We start from the raw sequence: 19,538 nt of genomic DNA, 5'->3' as shown, positions 1-19,538 counted from the left end.
TCACACATGAAGTGCATTTGTATATGTAGTGTCTAACTAGCTGAGCTATTTAGCACAATATTCATAGTCTGTTTATAGCTGAGCTCCCAACTATTAGCGCTACCAAGAGAGTAGCTTTGCAAGCAGTTTTATATAGCGGGTGATGGCCATTGACTACGGCAGAGTACCTGTGTGGATGGACAACGTATTCGATAATCCTCAAAGATCACCTCAACTCTCCTTCAAAGTACGGTCAGAGGATACTCTAGGCTCTCTGGAAGAAGTGTTCGAAGAGGAAACTAATTTAGACACTGCTACTACCTCTACTACAGAGCAGAATGGATACCACAGACAGAGACTAGTTGTGAATTCTGTTTCTGGGGAAGATGGCTCAAGATCTGCTTCGAGATCCGTGTCAAGTTCGTGTGGGTCACCCGGACGACAGACACTTACCGTGTCCAATCCTGACGTGACAGCCAATGGAATCTATCTGTCAGGTTAGTGATAGATGTAATGGTTGTGCAATTTTGAAAATAGTAGAAAGCTGAAAGTGGTTACAGTTTGTATGTTATTCTCGTGTTTGTTTTGTGCACAATCATGGAATCTGGGTTGAAGAGATAATATTATGCTAACAATGAATGTCATGGTTACCCTATCAGAATAGTCACATTAAACCAAATCTCTTATTTTGATGTTTACATGTACAAAAATAGTTCCAGTTTTACGTGGTTGCTGACACCTCTGTACAATGTTTGCTAGGTTACAATACTACTACCATCTCTCTGTTTTTCCTCACAATAGAAGCTGCTTCTCTTAGCTCAAACATTAATTTTGTTTACATTCTGTCCAAGTTTGTTTGTTTTGAAAGCTGCTCTGCTTTTTTTAGCTGTCCGAAACAAACACAAAATTGAAAACTGACATTTATAATGGAAAGTTTTATTAAGATTCTAAGTGCTTCATTATTTGAAGCCAATTGTATTACATGTACAGTGCAATTTAATGTTATCACAATCTAGCTTCAATTTTCGGTACATGTACATGCAGGTAACTTACTGTGTTACACTGTACATGCAATGTATTCTTGTGCATACAATGTGCATGTAATGTTTGTGTGCTGTTGTATAGATGTCCTTTAATCTATACACCTCTCAAATGATCAGAATACATCTGTAATTGTTCAACGTCTTTTAGTATCATCAATTACTCCCTTATATACGTGCACATTGATAGATCTATGCATGTGTACATGAATTATGCTAACATGTTGGGAGAGTTTCAGAGGACAACTGTTGTAAAACATCTTTAACATCTCAACCCACCACTCCTACTTGTAGTTCTCAAGGCTAGGTACCCTAATGTCGACTATTTTAGAATAGGCACTGCCGACCAGTCAACTAACTAGAATTGTCAGTCCTTACGCGGCGTTACATAGTTTCTATTGCCATACATTTTTACTCTGTGCAAGTTTCGAAAGATGTTTGGATTCTTTTTGGGTACTCTGTAACAATGTTGTCAATGCTCTATGGTCTATGATAGTAGCGCTATACAAACTCCCAGCTGGTCTCCAAGCTATGTTAGGCATGTCAGGTATCATGTGAATCGTTTAATGAATGCCCATTTTTGCTGTCAATGGTTGTCAGACGAATAGAGAGATTAATTATCCATGGAGTATCAGTATCCTGCACACAGGTGTTAATTTCCAGTGTCCGTGTTAATACTGCACATTTACAAGTTGGTCTTTAAGTACCTGCCAAGAGCTTTAACACTTGACAGCCTCTTAACTGATTTACTTACAAAGCTGCTGATTGGTACCGGTGGAGCCTCTAAATGCAGACAATTTTAGTATCTGCATGAACATTTCTTTTGCTGCACTGTTGAACTACACAGTTAATAACATGTTAAATTGGTACAGTGTACATCAATCCTTTAATGCACACCGAGTTCCTGGTACGTACAATGGGGTTCTTGAAGCCACTGACTTTGGGAGGCCATAAAGTGATGTACGTGTACGTGTGATTAACCTCGATAAATGCCATGGGAACAAAACGAGTGTTAAAGTGTTACGTTAGCTTCCATGTTTATACTTGAGTGCCTACTTGAATACTTGGTAGTGGTTCCTTTGAGGATGTACTCTGCACCACTAGCTAGCTGTTTTGATAAGTATGGGTTTTCCTTTTAATACGTACAGTTTAGAATATAAAACAAATACTGATAAATGTGGGTTTTATATCACTTGATCTGTACTCAGCCCTCGATCATAAATTTATTGCTGAGCCTCTGTCCACAATTAATGTGTCACAATAGGTACCCTCTTAATTAAGGTGGCATTGTAATAATAGTAATGATTTTTGGAAATGGCTTTTGTTTGGAGTTGGAACATCTGCTCTATGCTGTGTGTGATTGGTGTGGCCACATGACATGAACTTGTTACCTGAACATGGTCTTTGTTGTGTGGAAGCCTGTCTTGAAATCCCGTATACTATAATTATAGCAAATGCAATACAGTTACTGTACAGTTCTTATGCTTTTTGTGGAGAGATCGATATACATGTAAAAAAATTGTACTAATTATAATTATACCTAGTGAAAAATACATGATGGTAATTAATACCCATCAATTTGTTGTAGTGAAACACCTTATTCCCAAATCGAAATAGCATTCCATTCTCATTCACCAATGTGAGGGGCAGTTGTACGAAATGACACATTCTGACTTTGATCCCTGTATTTTGCATATGTATCATATTCTTGTAATTGCATATCATCAGTCAGCCAGTCTTACAGTGGTATAGTGCAGCTCTTGTCTATAGTTAGAGTGTAGAGTTCAATTGGAAGGTATTGGACTTTCTGCGTTATCTTGTTTCATGATGAACACCTTTTGGCATTGACCCAGTAACTCTAACATATCCTTAATTACAGAAAGTTGAGATCATTTATACATACATTTGTAACATGAAAAATAGAACCTTGAATTGAACTATAATTATACATGTAGCTGCTGGTTGTAGTCTAGGATGTTTTGATTGACTTACCCATGACGGAAAGAGAGTATGACTCAAGGTCTTCATGTTTATTTACTTTCTCCGCATTTGTGTGTGTGTCAGTGTGATATCTGCTTGTGTCAGTGGGTCTAATCTTACATTTTATATTACAATGCCTGGCACGGAATGGGTCTCCTTGTTACCAAACCTATGTGGCTAATTTGATTGCATGCCTATAACTGTGGCTTCCCCATAATTAGTAATTAAAAGAGAACCTGTCAGTCTAATAGCATGTGTTTGGAGTAGCAGGCCACCTCTGCACTCACCTCTTTATTAGAGCCATCGTTGTCTGCCCAAGGGTGGCCATGCACAATCATATTGACAGGTTTCACTTCACTGGTATTATAATGACCACCCACTGAAATACTATACATGTGTTTGCCACTGTCCTAATACACGGATCGACAGTCACTGCCCATTCTCAACTCATGCCACTCTCAGTAATCAAGTTTCAACTAGACAAGTGATTGTGTGTGTCCATATCCTGTGTCATACATAGCCTCAGTCAGGTGTACTTTGTGTGGGGTACATGCGAACATGTGCTAGATCACCTAACACATGTAATCACACCTGATGTTGTTTACATTTTATTTATTGTCCGTTACGTTTTACTCTTTGTGCAGTACATTTATGAATAGCTAGGGCCCTAGCTTTTGTGCCTCTCATTGTAATAGTGAAACGTGTGTACATGTAGCGATCACCTTTGGGCAGACCAAAAGTGGCTAGCTGTAATAATAATGGAGACTTTGGGGTCATTAACTTGGCTGCACTATAGAGGGTGGGTGACGTACAGGTACATGTAGGATAACCACAATAGACAGGTTTCATTGTACTTTGGAAACTTTTATAATATGCGCATTGCTTATAATTATTGTATACCGTGCTTGTTTCTAGCAATATGTATAACTTATTTTTCTAGCTATAAATATACCAAAACAAAGCCCAGGCTAACTCATAACAATCGATCCACAGATGTTGAAAGTGTGGTCAGTAACGTTTCACGGGTGATTACCTAGGTATGTTTATTCTGACTATTTCCCACGCATTCCAGACTATCATGTTCACCAACTCACATAGTAGGTAGTGACGATAATTGTAACCGTAGATCTGCCTAAGTGGAAGTGAAGTGCCTATGTACATAACTTTAACATTTGGCTCAAATTTTTTTATGAAATGTACATTACAATCTTACAAAATACTACGCCCATTTTTCAACAACCCTATATTATACTACGTACATCGTCATGTACTAGCTGCAGCGCAACACTTCATGTCGGGTAATTACGCTATTACAAATGCACCTTTGAAGTAGGGCAGGTGAGTAATCTGACATGCATGCACATACCATTCGTGGTTTCTCAGTACTATTGCATTACTTCCCACACATATCACCAATTGAATTACCGGCTGAATGTATAGCTCCTCATTACCTAATTATCTGAACACTTGTAACTGTGCAATGCTGTACAGTAATTGTGCTACTTGTATGACTTTAAATGAACTTTACCTCGTGGGCGGCCTACTGTAGCTTGAACTTTTAATGGGATTGTGTCGGTCATGATCGAGTGTACGTTTACTGCCTGTTATGTATATGATATGCATCCCTTATGTGACAGTGCACACCAATCACAAGCTGACATAACTCAGAATTATAAACATTCCATCATAATTATTATGAGCATAATACTTTCACACACTCTCAAACAACGTGCACACACACACACACACACACACACACACACACACACACACACACACACACACACACACACACACACTCACACACCCTCACACACACACACAGCCCCCTCTAAGCGTATCCACAGTGAGACGAACATCCTCAAAGAGAGCCGTATCAAGAAACTCAAGAGACGACTATCGGAGGGTTTCCTGCGACTTAGTGTCAGTCCCAGCCCCAAAGACCCCTCCCCCTCCCCTCGTGAGATCAGCCCCACCACCGCTGGGTCTGTCGAGAGACCACCTGCCAGTAAACGACGAACACAACGACCAAAATCATTGGTGAGTACATTATACAGCGTGTTTACAGTAGCTACCTTAATAGAACTGTGTAGCAGGCATAATTTTTAAGGATCAAAAAATAATGTTTTGTATTTTTGTTAATGCAAATTTGGAGTGGGGAGAGCGCTGTACGTATATCCCTGTGCTATCGCACATCTTAGGGAGGTCTAGGGAATCTCCCCTCTAAGAAATTTAGTGTTTTTAGGCTGTCTGAGATCGCACCCACATTGTACATTGTATGCACCAAATGCTAATACAACCCTGGATAACATTTTACCAGAGTTGCAGCCTCGATCCTGTTTGTTTATAATAATTGAACTGTAGTGCATTTACGCGTTTTGCGACTGAAATATTCATGGGGCTTGTTGAAAATCTGTGAACTGTCTTTTCTACATACTGTGTACATGTAGAAAACATTGTTATTGGAACTGTGTACATGTAACTGTACATGTATAATATAGTGGGATCCATTCTCAATAGTTCATAGTTCATTAATTCCTTTTATCTCTCTGCAGGCCTTTAGTCCCACAGAAGAGATAATCCCCACGGAAAGAACCTCTGTGTCTAGCCAACCCCCCTCGTACGCCACCATTGGCCCCTCCCATCCCATCCGACCCCCTACCAAGGCATTCGGGTCCACGGGATCAATACCGAGGAGGAGATACTCTGAGGTAAACTTATTGAGAGCTCATTAATTTTATGTACACGTATGTAAAACTGTAACTATGAGATCAGTGGAGCAAAAAATCACATGTCTTGCTACGCTCGGGATGCGACAGCCTCGGGCCCTCAGGGTCTCATAATCCCATAGAGACCTTAGACTCAGCGTATAACTATTATTTAGAATAGCAAGCTACACTGTAGGCTGTATATTAACGCAAAGAAGACTCTGCAACCAGTGTATAATTACACGTATAATTTATGGTCTAAAGTTGTATGTTATCTATATTGAACACTGTAACTATCTACTCGACTTTGTCCCCTAAATATAATTTAAATTTAAAGGAGGCTATAAGTATAATGTATGGTATTATGCAGAAGATTTCTCTTAATGATTAAATAGAGGGACATCCGTTTTGGTGCATTTCACAATAGTGTACATGTAGTCAAGTGGTTTCAATACAAGTGTTGTTGAATACCATTATTACTAGCTGGCTGAACTTACAGCTGGGACAGTGAAAATAGAAGCCCACTTAATCCTAGTGTCTGTTGACGGGTGCATGGTAATGTGGGTGTGTGCGTTAACAGTTGGCAGTCTGCCCTGTAACACATGTACACTGTAGACGCCAATCCCAAAAACACTTTGTGGGCCTAAAGCTGTTTGTATACAAGATGTACAGGTGTGATGAGAAGTGTGGCTCATTGAAGAGGTCAGCTGTACTGGTAGTGAGCTGCTTTGATCTAGTCAGTGGTTTGGGGGGCAACATTGATTACTTGTATGAGGAAGTACACGTGGGAAAACATGTTTTGAAGAATAAGACTGAATTGTTTATTTGCTTGACAGATCTGTAAATCTGTAATGCTACATGTACATTTCTCGTTAGATGTTAGATGTGTTGTACACGTAGCTTGTATAATGATTTTGACTTCAGTAGGTGTATAGGCATCCTTTGCAGGTAACCATCCAGTTTTGGTATAATAGTTTATTGCAATTTTCTATTCCAGGCATCATCTCCATTTGGTCGCCTAGAGACATACCATAAGCTGGAAGCTCTGGGGGAGGGGTCGTACGCGACTGTGTACCGCGGTATCAGTAACATCAACGGACAGTCGGTTGCTATGAAAGAGATACGTCTCAACGCCGAAGAGGGGACACCATTCACAGCCATTAGAGAAGGTGAGGGTGTGTTGTAATAAAAAAATTAACTGTATAGTACAGAACATTACGGGCTGGTAGTCCCTAAACATTATGTTCATGTACCAGCTGTACTCTTTGTTCCCTTGTAATTAGAGTATAGTATGTACATGTGTAGTTTACATGTAATTGTTGGCTCATACATGTACAATGACTGTGATAGTATATACATACAGTCATGTATACTAGTCATTTTGTAGCTGCCTTCGAATTACAAACTGTACATGCTAATTGATTCCAATAAATTCTCGGATCATTGTCTGTCACGCACGCACGCACACACACACACACACACACACACACACACACACACACACACACACACACACATGCACAGCCTCTCTGCTCAAAGGACTCAAGCATGCTAATATTGTGACGCTGCACGACATCGTACACACTGCCACCAATCTAACATTTGTCTTCGAATGCGTGGTGAGTTAGGACAGTGTGCACAGTCTACATGTACATGTCATTTACTGTACACTTACTGTACCATTATACTTAATTATGCATTAAGGTGTTTTTCTAACAACAAGTGCTCCTCCTATTAATTTAATTGTGTGTATACACTTGTATGTACATTTTGTGCTAATACTTTTGATGGTATGTATTGATGGGGGTAGTCCTAATAGGAATACAATGTAAGTCACGCCCCAATGACCCGCCACACATACTCAATCCTTAAGTAGCCAAAACTCTCCTATACCTACTACAGTTAGTAACAATGGCACATGCATGTACATGTGTCGGCCATGCATGTACATGTGTCAGCCGTGTTCTATATACATGTACATGTACATACACACTGTACACCTTACTTACTTAGGACACGGACTTGAGTCGCTATATGGAGAAGCATCCCGGACCATTGGACCCACACAATGTACAGCTGTTCATGTACCAGTTGCTACGGGGACTGGCATTCTGTCACAAGAGGAAGATATTGCATAGAGACCTGAAACCACAGAACCTCCTCATCAGCAACACTGGGGAGCTGAAACTGGCTGATTTTGGTGAGTGTTGGTAAAGATCATTAACTAGACAAAGTATAAATGATTAATCAGGTACCAGTACCGTACAGCGGGTAATTTTCGTGGTGCAAGATATTCGTGGTTTTCGTGGTTGAAGGTCTGACAACAAATATTTTACCCACGAATGAAGCGACCTTGCCTACCTTTACCTGCAGTGCAAGCAGCAACCACGAAAATATTATCCACAAAATGACTAAATATTGCTCACAACCACGAATAATTACCCGCTATACGGTACTTCTGTATACGTACATATACAGTGGAACTTTACCCTTAAAAATTTGAAATTATAATTTTGATCATCATTATACGGAGGTTGTCTTTGTCGAGGTGTTGTTTTGTAACTAACTAGGTGGGACCTACAGTGCCTTCACATATCTTATAAAGCTTCCTTTGAGTCTCAGAACTGTTGCACGGGTTTCAGTCAGGACTGCAATAGCATCAATTCCTACTAGTACATTTAGGTAACAGGTGTTAGTTGGTGCTTAGCAACTTGGTTTTATTTGTGCGGTATCTGGCCAGTGAGACAGAATTGTGGAGTCTATAAAAATGGAATGCTGTATATGCATTAAAGTACATGATGCATGGTGGATACACTATTGTACTGGTAGAGACAGACTTCTAGTATGGTATAGCTTCCTGCGCACATTTGTTGGCAAACACACGCTGCACTCGTTAATTGAGTATATTTCTTTAGTTACAGAAAACTTCTACCAGGAAATGTCTAGTATGTTAGTTGGTATGTATTGAGGATGTATCTTGAATACTCCTCTACAAAGGACATGCAGTGCTTCTATCCCAAACGTTTCCTCTGAATAAGGAACACCTGTTGTGAATTGTATTCGCAACGTTTCACTGCATAATTGTATATACATTATACAGTAGCTGTCACACAATCACCTCCGGATCCCCTTCCCCCTACACACACACACACTCACAGGGTTGGCCCGTGCCAAGTCAGTACCGACACATACCTACTCTCATGAGGTGGTCACACTCTGGTACAGACCGCCTGATGTTCTCATGGGCTCCATTGATTACTCCACACCTCTGGACATGTGGTAAGATAATTATTAAGCTGATGACCATTTCCATATAATGCTTTACCATGACAGACTACTTGTGCTTAGATGATGCCTTACCAGCTTTTACATACACTGTACATGTATGTACGTGTAAACTATATCCTGAGTTAGCTGGTATTGTATATCGATCCTCAAGTAGTGGAATTAACTCAGACATCTTTAGGGAACAAGTATTCAGAGGTGCATAGGCTTTGTACACTTAGGTGCCTGCACAGCTGGCTTTTCTTCAGTAGTGGCCATTAAGATCATGAAATGAGCTGTTATAAACTGAGCACTCACATGCACAGGGGTGTTGGCTGTATATTTGTGGAGATGCTGACGGGGAAGCCACTGTTCCCAGGAATCAAGGGAGTACCAGATCAACTCAATAAGATATGGGGTGTAAGTGCACTATAAAAGTATCTATAATCATTCCATGGAGTAGGTTTCATCTTGTTTCAAGTGTGCATGTATCTGCTTGATTTGATTCTGCAAACATTAGGATAATGGAATATAGTTTCGATACTACAGTGTACATGTATATACTCACAGCTTATTAATAATGATACACTCATAATTATGTACCCCCACAGGTCCTAGGCACCCCCACAGAGGAGACGTGGCCGGGAGTGTCGTCCTATCCCGAGTACAAACCATGTAAGACCTCCTATAAACTGACCTGATCGATTTGTCACCATTTTCTCACCATACAGATCACTTCAAGATATGCCCGACAAGACAGCTGGAGGCAGTGTCACCAATGTGAGCATCATTAATTTAGTACAGTACATGTTTATGTAGTCTGCAGTGCTCGAGATAAATGTACTTATGATAGCACACAGTTCTAAGTGTACGTGTAGCCCACATGCCTATACTTGGCTTTAATGCATGATAACATTTTCAGTCATTTTTCCATATTTTGATACCAATCTCCCCCCCCCCCCCCACACACCAGGCTGTCGACGTCCCTGAGAGCAGGTGACCTGGCTACTCACATGATCCAGTTGATACCCTCTCGGAGGATCTCCGCAAATGACGCCCTTGAGCACGAGTATTTTTCATTGTTTCCCAAGTTTGTGAACACTATTCCCGACAGTAAGTCTAAAACTATGTCGAGTCAGGGTGTGCATGTATACATGTGCAGTGAAATCTATTGTGGTCACCATAGGCTACCTCGTTTATATGTTTAGCCTCTGTTATTCTATATACCCTCTATATACCATCCAATAATGCAAGAGTGACCACTATTGTATAACAGGTTCACTGTGCTTACTAATTTAATCTTTTACCTGGTTGGTTCTTAGACTATATAGTATCAACTCCCTCGTTCATTGCTATGTACAGTGTAATTACGTACAGAATTTATGAACTTTTTGCTACAGATAATAACATATTTGTGTGGGTCTTAACGTTATGCAGCAAGGGTTTAATTACATGTACATAATTATGCATGTACCCATACATGCATTTTCACTCTCTGTCAAGCCCCCACAAATGAATGTTATAATTATGTCTTGTCACATGACTATATAATTACTCCTACTATTTTACCCCATGCTCTCTCCCTCTGCAGGTACCTCAATATACGTTGTTCCTGGTATCACTTTCCACAGTTGAAATTCTGCACACTCGGACTTATTTTTAACTGCGTGTGTGTTCGTGTGTGTCTCCGCATACTATTATTTTATGTGTACCGCTCAGCGATTCATGAATCAATTTCCGACCATAGCTATATTATACTATTCAGTGCACTTATTTCGTCTGTTTTGTTGTCTGTGTTTTAATATATATAATTGAGTGTTCTAATTTGCATAAAATAAGGAGTAATAATTTTTTTTCTTGCATACCGGAGCCTTTCATGCAGCTCTTATATAACAACCACCTGAAGAAAAGGCAGCCAACGAGTAATTTTCGTACATAAGTGCAAACTTTCGTATAATAATTATATATGAACTACCCACAATTACCGTCGTGTTCTAAATAATTATTCGTACAATTCAGAATTTAGAATAGTGATGTAGACAGACCTGTTGTAGAAAATTTTTGCAGTTTTAATTTTTGGATGATCCTCTAAATACGAAAATTTCCACCATACGAAAATAACCCTCTACACAGCAGACTCTCGTTAATTAATCCGGCCATCCTATATTATACGGACAGTGCAACTTGGCCGGAATAGCAAGTTGGCCATACATCTTTTAGAAAATAGCCATGGCTAAAAAAATGACCTTACCTCATATAATATATACATGTACCTTGAATTTAATGATTGTGGTTCTGTCTCGAGGACAATGAAAGATAATGATCGAATCATTCTGCTAGCTCTGTATCCAATTTTATCCGCCAAAAACCACACCCAAAACATCAAATCTGGCCGTAATAAACGTGCATTGAAAACCTAGTTTGGGGCAGCCCAGTATACGGCTATATACTTCAGAAAGCCGGAATATAGCGAGAGTCTACTGCATAATATAATTATAGGTACCGTATATCTTCTAATTTATCGGACACTTCTAATTAATTACCCCGGACACTCTTTTGGGCAATTTTCGTTGTTTTAATACAATGGACACTCCAGTACTTAATATATTACATTTGTTCTAAATATCTGGACAATCTACCTTGAAAAGTTGAGTTACCATTCATAGACGGCAAGTAAGACTTAGAGTGCTGCAGTTAGATAGCTTTGAGTAGCTAGTTTTAGATAGTTAGTGCAACTATTCAATCCTACCTAAAACTTAGCTAGCTCGCATGCAGCTGCTTGCTTGTTCTAATTACGGACACTTCTCATGCTCTATAAAAATCTGTTCCAATTATACCCAGACAATTTCCAAAATAATTATTTTTTGCTGTCAGAAGATATACGGTATAGCAAAAAATTAAAATTTCATTCAGATGTTGGTGATAATTAATAATGTTATTATTATTGGCAGCACGTACATCATCATTTAAATCTGATGAGAGAATGGTGACAACGCATAATTATACTACCTCAATTGACTAAGTTCTAAAAATGCTAATCATGATATAAGACATTTGCAGAGATTTAGTGTTGTGCGCGCTGATATAAAAAGATTTAATTAAGCAATAACAAGAATGGTACGTAACAAGAGCAAGTAATTTCAAAGAACTGCTCACTGTTGCGAATAATTTGAGTTTGGTTCGAGAGGTTGGGTAGTGATTCTGTAGAACAACTCTTTAGCGAAGAACCTGAAGCGAGAGAGAAGTGTGTGCATGTGAGTGTGTGTGTGGTGTGTGGGGGTGGGGTGGGTGAGTGGTGAAGCCGTGTACATAATAATTAAGGTACAAAAACACCAATTCATACATGCCTATATAATTATTCTTATAGAAATGTATGTATGTTATATTAACCTCCTTGTACACTCTGAGAAATTAATAATTGCACCACCTGCATTCAGTCCCCAACATTAATTTTTTTGACAAATGGAATCATGAGTCTACATATGCCCAAAACATCCTGCCTCTACTTAGTGTACTGTCTTTACATGTACATGTACGTGCATGGATGCTCTCACCGACTATACAAATGCAACACATGTTTACATCACACAAACACCCTCACCTAGAGTACGTGTTATCAAAGACAATCTCGTAGACGCCGTCGCGAGTTGTGGTGTGTGTGCCAAACACAGGTCGTGTGTGAGTGTTCATCCGGAACATTGGCAGAATGGATACTATCTTGTCTTCGGGGCACTGCTCTTCCGTGGCTTCATTGGGGTCCACTGTGGCCACTTGTGTGGCTTCAAACAGTACACCTGTAGAGAGAGTGAATTATGGTTAAATACCACTGACTCAGCAATTGCAATACATGGATGACAGTGCTACATGGATGACAGTGCAGTATATACATGTACATACAGGTACTCTGGGAGGTACATGTACACTCTTTACTCTGTAAGGTACATGCATCTGTTTGTACATGTACGCTACAAAATTTATGTCGGCCCAATATCTTGACACAACATTTACAATAACTATATACATTAAAACAAAATTGTACGGTCATAATGAAAGCACCACGGGTGCTGATGCCTCGGTGGAGGTGTCAAAGCAAAATAACATAATAAAGCTACTAGCTATTAGCAATAGCTTATACACAACTTATTATACATCTTGATGAACATTTTTGCATTACTGATTTATGTTACTGCATTGGCAGAGAATCCAGAATCACAGGCAAACTCGAAGAGTGGGTAATGATCCACCATGATTTTTCAAAAAACGATCGATGCCAAAAGTCCAAGTCTAAAATTATAGTGGATGCATCAGCAGAGCCTTGCAGCTCTCTTCTCATCTTGCAGCTACCAATAGCTAGCGTTTTAGTGCAGAGCTAACTACTAAGTAGAGTAGCAACACTCCACAGACAAGATTTGCTACGCACTCTTCTGAAAAAGCTGCAATGTCATTCTAAGTAAGCAAAACTAGGCATAACTCGAGAACCAAGCATTATTTTGCAAATCCACGAATTAAAATCCAAGAAAACATGACTAGAAGCCTATAGAAACTCTTATTTGCACTTCATTGATCCTTGAGCAGCTGTACACAGACACACAGACACACAAACACACTACCGTATTATATAATAATGAAAAACAAATTCACAATGGTATACATGACATGTAGACCATTGACTTATTGACCATTATATGCTATGGCTTAACTATCTACACACAAACTCAACACTAATATTACAATCAGGTATTATAGCTCACCAAAGGCAATGTCCTTCTTCTTGGTGGCAAACTCCCACACAATCACGTCCCCAGCCCTCACATTGAAGTGCACTACGTGTTTGGTCTTGGAGCTCACTTTAACTTGCACTACAGAGTCTCTACACACATTCAACTGTCTCTTGATCCATTCAGAGGTCTTGAGTTTGGCTAGCTTCTTGCGTTCCTCGAAACTTTCCATATGTTGAAGTGTTTCATCGAGGTTCGGGGATTGATTGGATAATCCGATAGGTCGATTCATGTGATGACGTAAGCTCCATTCAGAAGTGTATGACATGTGTGATGATTCACTCAGTCTTAAAATACGGGGATCCTGCAATCTGATTGGATGTTTGATATCTCCATGGCTACCAGAGTGCGCCGCTAGACAAGAATCAATATCAGTCAAAACACTATCAGATTCGAAACACGAACTACTAAATTGAGAACCGAATGATGAGTTTCTTGAATGATATGCTGAAGATGTACTCGAACAGTGGAATGGGGGTAAAGATGGCGTCTCGGATACATTCCGGGAATGGGTTTGGAATGAATCCGGCCGGTAAAAGTTGTAAGGGATTTCCCCTTCGTTAGTGGGCATGGAGGACATCGATGAAGCCATGCTGCTGCGTTGAGAGTAGGGGAACGACCGAGAGGCAACACTCACTTGAGATGCCTCCTCTTCGTCGATTTGGTCCATGGGAATGCTTATTTGTGAACATAGCAAACGATCAGAGGCATGTTCGGGACGTGGGTGTATGGGAGAGCTGTGATGGTGTGAGATGTGTGAGGGTTCACCTCGAGTTCGTACAGGGGAGTGATGAAGGGTACGTGGGGCCAACAGAAGAGCTGCGTGTGTGTGTGAAATTGAATAAAGGGTAATCAAATTACCAACTAAAGATTGATCAGGGGACTAGAGTAAGGCTTCTGTTGTTGGGCGGACAATCGCATCTGAACTGTGCAGCCATACAGTTCGTATAAATTTAAGTGAGTGTCTGATTATACAAAGTCTGAGTGCCAGTACACAACATGAGCCCTACATGCACTACAATACAAAACATAACACATATCGATCAGTTATAATTATGTCTGTACCCTACTGTACGTACAATCTTCACCTACAAAAATACAGTACATAACAATAAATAGTACAATTTACATTGTAATCAGTTTCTACTAGGCACACCATCACTGGCTATAATGTACACAGGTTGAAACTCACGCTACATGTACATGCATGTACGCCATGTATTATGAGCCTATTAGTTAACCTGGCTGTATATGTATAATAGAGAGTGACCAGCTTAAACATACATGTAGAGTGACCATAATAGATAATCACCATGAGGGGTGGGTGTGGTCGGCTGAGAAGTGGTAGTCTTCTCACAGAGTGTGCTTACTGGAATGGGCGGGGCCAACTGGGGGAGCCTCGGATCATGGACGCCATGGTAACTGTCCAATGGCAAGTGAATCTCAACAGACTGTGTGAGAAATTATACATGTGTACATGCAGGAACTGGTTGATATTGTAAACATGTTATAAATACAACAATATTAAATAAGTAAAGTACAACAAGGCACTCAGCTGGAAACAGTGAGTTGACCTGGGAACTGATAATAGTAAACTGCAAAACAAAGCACTGTAAAACTAAATGAGAGATATGATCCATGCCAGTCAGTGAGTAAAGTACACGTATAATTATTATATCACTGATATCACAATCCGCACACTGTACAATGTACCTGTATTTCTCGCTGATTCACTAGTTCTTGTTCCGGCCTGTGTGTGTGTGTGTGTGTGTGTGTGTGTGTGTGTGTGTGTGTGTGTGTGTGTGTGTGTGTGTGTGTGTGTGCATGAGTGCTACGGATAATGGGTATTTTTACAGATGTAGCTAGGGATGCGGCGATTATGCGAGCATAATTTTGAGAATAATGGGTAGCTTGGAGCATTAGGAATTATGCGGGAATAAACGGTAGAGTGGGTGGGAATAATTATGCCACGTGGTTAGCATTCTAAATAAAGCACAATTACCATTGATTGTACTCTAGCTCTGATCTGATCTCTGGACTAGACTGCAGCTAGCTAGCTAGCTAGCCTTACCGGTAAAGACAGACCATAGACAGTATAGTAGACTGCTAGTACTTTATATGGAATCTGAAGAAAATCAAGAGATTAGATTACTGAACCTACTGAAGCCAATTCCAGTTCCAACAAGTAGAGACATATAGATGTTGGATCAACTCAAGGCACTTCGTTTGGTGATCAGCAAGACAATGCTCTTCAGGACTATGTACATTATTATATCATTATGTAGAGACTTCCTTGTGTTGCAATTTATCAAAATATGATTTTTATTGTGATTTTAATGAAAAATAATAATTTTTTTATGAGAATAATGGGCTAAATCACTGAGAATAATAGGCTATAGCTTGGGAATTGGAGAATAGAATAATCGGTAAAATTTGGAGCATAATAGCCTCAAGCCTAGATGTAGCCCACTTGCTATATCTAATTAAGGAAGCTATGAATACTATTACAGAGAACACCAATTAACCTCAAAAGGCCTAAAATGTGGGAGAGGGTACAATGTGGTCACCCAGTGACTCCAGCTGATATACAACATAAGATAAGGAAACCAAGGTGGGAGAGGGTACAGTGTGGTCACACCACAACATTAGATAGTGCCTAAAGGTGGGAGTAAATTAAATGTACCTTATCTCTCCCTCTAGAGATTCTCACTGTTCAACAAGGACCCAGACTTAAGCTTACATTTTGATGCATGGGAAACTCACATGTACAACAGGTACAATGTAAGTAGTCTGACAATATTTATATAATGCGACAAAATTGAAATGATTTATCAATCGAAATATAGGTCAGTGCTATGAGTATGTACTGTTACAGTAGCATGTACTGTACGTACATGTCTCCATCTGATGACTGTTACTTTTTGTGTGAAGATACAAATCATAACAATGTAACGAATGATTTACTAATACAATGTAAGCTTGACTTAAGCTTGGCAACTGAACACACTGTGATGTCTCTAGGGAGCTAATTTGAGATCACAAGACTAGCTAAATAAAGCCTCGCAGTAAACACAATCTTCAATTGATGCTAACGTCAAAAATTTCTCAATTAGTTATTTATTAAAGCAATCAAATTCTTCATAGAAAATAGGCAAAGTGTAAATAAAGAAAACCTTCCATAGTCGTCCCTCTTTGGCCTCTTTGGATTTAATAAATAGGCCGACTACAGATTTAACACACGCTGTAAATATTCTTTGGGGCAAATTAATTAACTGTTAACTCACTTTATATTAAATGATAGGTGAACTCAATGTTTACAGTAATAGGTTATCTATGAGACACCATGGCAACCATAGTGATATGCAATATTATGTCTTCTTCAAAGGTTGATGTACATTCCATTTTGCTTAGTTATAAATTTCATAAAACCTTTGAAAACAAAAGTTTATTGGTGGGGAATATACATGTAGAAGCTCTTACTACTAGCACTTCATTGATCATTGAGCAGCAGTGTCTATACATGGACACACTACCTTATACCCCACTTGCACATGCCCACAAAAGCATACATGCGCATGTACATGTGATTAGTGGTTAATATCTTGTTGAGCAAAGCAGCCATTAAACGAGAGCTAATGCTGCAGCAGTGAATTTCACAAAACTAATTGAGTTGGACAAGTGGGGTGGAAATGATCAAAGGCAACACTAATGTACAAAGGCAACACTGCATGTACAAAGGCAACACTGCATGTACAAAGTAACACTACAGTTAGGTAGTCTATTACCAATAAGTGAAGCATGCTGAGAGCACATGCAAGCACACAAGACATCCTGAATGTAAACAATGAGGTAAAAACTAACTTCCACAAAAGTAAACTTTCTTACTACGTACACTATAGTTTCAATACATAATGCATACTAAAAAAAGAGAATCGTGAATTTGGCACAGCTCCAATGTTCTAATGGCATTAATGAATAACCAAATCATTTGTTAATGGGATGCTATGAGTGAAAGAAATTATAATAAATCAACACAGTACTTGTGATTCCAGGAATCATAATACTGCTAGGGTAGTGCTGTAAGCCCCAACTACTGTAGCTTATACACCCTTGATATAAAACTAACTGCAAGCTTACATATACATTTTACAATCCCAAACATACATTCTTTAATATTAACAAGAAGCAAGAAACCTACCGACTGCATTGCCCAGAATGCATATTTTCCCCATTTTTAGGCTGAATACAGGTACACAACTGTGAACGTTAATACACCTTTAGTAGTATCAATACAATACACACTCACCTTCTAGAGCTCTGCTGTGTTCCGGCAACGTTACATCCCTCTCTAGGTCCCTCACAAACACGACCCTGAGGCTCTCCCGAGGTTACCCCTAGTGACAGACCAGTGGCTGTTTCCAACAGAGCACTCAGATTAGAGTGACACAGAAATAGAGAGCTAGTTGGTGGACTCTCAGTATCTTCTTGGTGGTCATCTAGTGATAGGGCAATGCAATCAACTGGGTGCTCTGGGTGCTGTGGAGTGTTGTACGTAGAGTCTTGCTCTCGGGGGGACAAAGTAGAGTTTTCTTGTGACATTCTAGAGCTCTGTTACTGACATTAGGCTGGTAGCTAGCTATAGCTGGCTAGCTGTACCATGTACCATTAACATTATACATGTACTAAAAATTGCACTATCATCAATATCTATTCATAAGGAAATGATCGCCATGTAGGCAAGCTAATTTGAGAAAACGCCCACCTGAAGAAAAATCACTGCATGCTAGTACAGTGCTGCTAGCCTAGATTCCAGGCAGATTAAATAGGTATTTTAATAGGCCTTGAATCGAGGCTAGCATGCTGCAGGCATCACTGGCCATGGTATCACTGAGTGACTGTCTCACTGTCATCACGAACACTGGCATCACACTGGTACATGGTACATCAAGTGCAAGTAAGAGTTTCTATAGGCTTCTAGTCATGTTTACTTGGAATTTAATATCACTGCATGCATGAAATTATTGCGTAGGTGCCGTGGGACTCTGTAATTACTCCATACAATGATGATGCATAATTATCGCATGCAATTAAAAAAATAGCCCACTGTCTTAGTAGTACACCCTCCCCAAACCTTCGTTAGTTTAATTGTTTTTCCATTTTACAGGCCAGCCGAAATGCTCCCGTGTGTGCTGATGAAAGCTGAGGTTCTAAGCGAATGCTGTGAACCCAACCGACTGCAGTGCTAGTACTGTTTGATGCACTAAACAAGTGTCACTTCATGACTTCAGTTCTGGAGCAGTCTGAGTTGCATCTGACTTCTGTACTGAGCAGACTACTATGGAGTACATGTAGGTAATACTGGTACTAATTATGCCTCGGTGCGCATGCATGCGCAAGCGAGGTATATACGGTAGTGTGTTTGTGTGTCTGTGTGTGTGTGTAGACTGCTACAGCTGCTCAAGAATGAATCAAGTGCAAGTAAGAGTTTCTATAGGCTTCTATAGTCATGTTTACTTGGATTTTAATTCGTGGATTTGCAAAATAATGCTTTGTTCTCGAGTTATGCCTACTTGGAATGCCATTGCAGCCTTTTCAGAAGAGCACGTAGCCAAACTTGTTTACCGAGTGTTGCTACTCTACTTAGTAGTTAGCTCTGCACTAAAAAACGCTAGTTATTCCATGGTAGCTGCAAGAGTGAGAAGAAAGCTGCAAGGCTCTGCTAATGCAGCCAGTAATTTTAGACTTGAACTTTTGGCATCGATCGTTTTTAACAATAATAATGGTGATCA

At 39.7% G+C, this 19,538-nt stretch overlaps 2 protein-coding genes across 2 annotated transcripts; one reads left to right on the top strand and one right to left on the bottom strand.

Moving 5' to 3' along the window:
* Positions 1–2: 2 nt before the first annotated feature.
* Positions 3–10,840, top strand: LOC135336768 (cyclin-dependent kinase 14-like). Its single transcript, XM_064532622.1, has 12 exons — positions 3–476; positions 4,825–5,039; positions 5,555–5,710; positions 6,705–6,876; positions 7,232–7,326; positions 7,721–7,907; positions 8,866–8,986; positions 9,298–9,391; positions 9,583–9,646; positions 9,703–9,751; positions 9,945–10,084; positions 10,563–10,840. Exons 1-12 carry the CDS (start codon positions 143–145, stop codon positions 10,604–10,606), a joined length of 1,671 nt encoding a protein of 556 aa, XP_064388692.1. The 5' UTR covers positions 3–142; the 3' UTR covers positions 10,607–10,840.
* A 1,047-nt stretch (positions 10,841–11,887) lies between these two features.
* On the bottom strand, positions 11,888–18,462 carry LOC135336769 (uncharacterized). Its single transcript, XM_064532623.1, has 6 exons — positions 18,056–18,462; positions 15,463–15,499; positions 15,062–15,200; positions 13,723–14,568; positions 12,573–12,765; positions 11,888–12,199 (listed from the first exon to the last, which is right to left on the bottom strand). Exons 1-6 carry the CDS (start codon positions 18,346–18,348, stop codon positions 12,124–12,126), a joined length of 1,584 nt encoding a protein of 527 aa, XP_064388693.1. The 5' UTR covers positions 18,349–18,462; the 3' UTR covers positions 11,888–12,123.
* Positions 18,463–19,538: the final 1,076 nt, after the last annotated feature.

Source organism: Halichondria panicea, chromosome 6 (assembly GCF_963675165.1).
Source record: "Halichondria panicea chromosome 6, odHalPani1.1, whole genome shotgun sequence".
Classification (NCBI taxonomy): Eukaryota; Metazoa; Porifera; class Demospongiae; order Suberitida; family Halichondriidae; genus Halichondria; species Halichondria panicea.
Note: the sequence above shows the minus strand (reverse complement) of the source record. Positions and strands in the feature narration are given on the sequence as shown.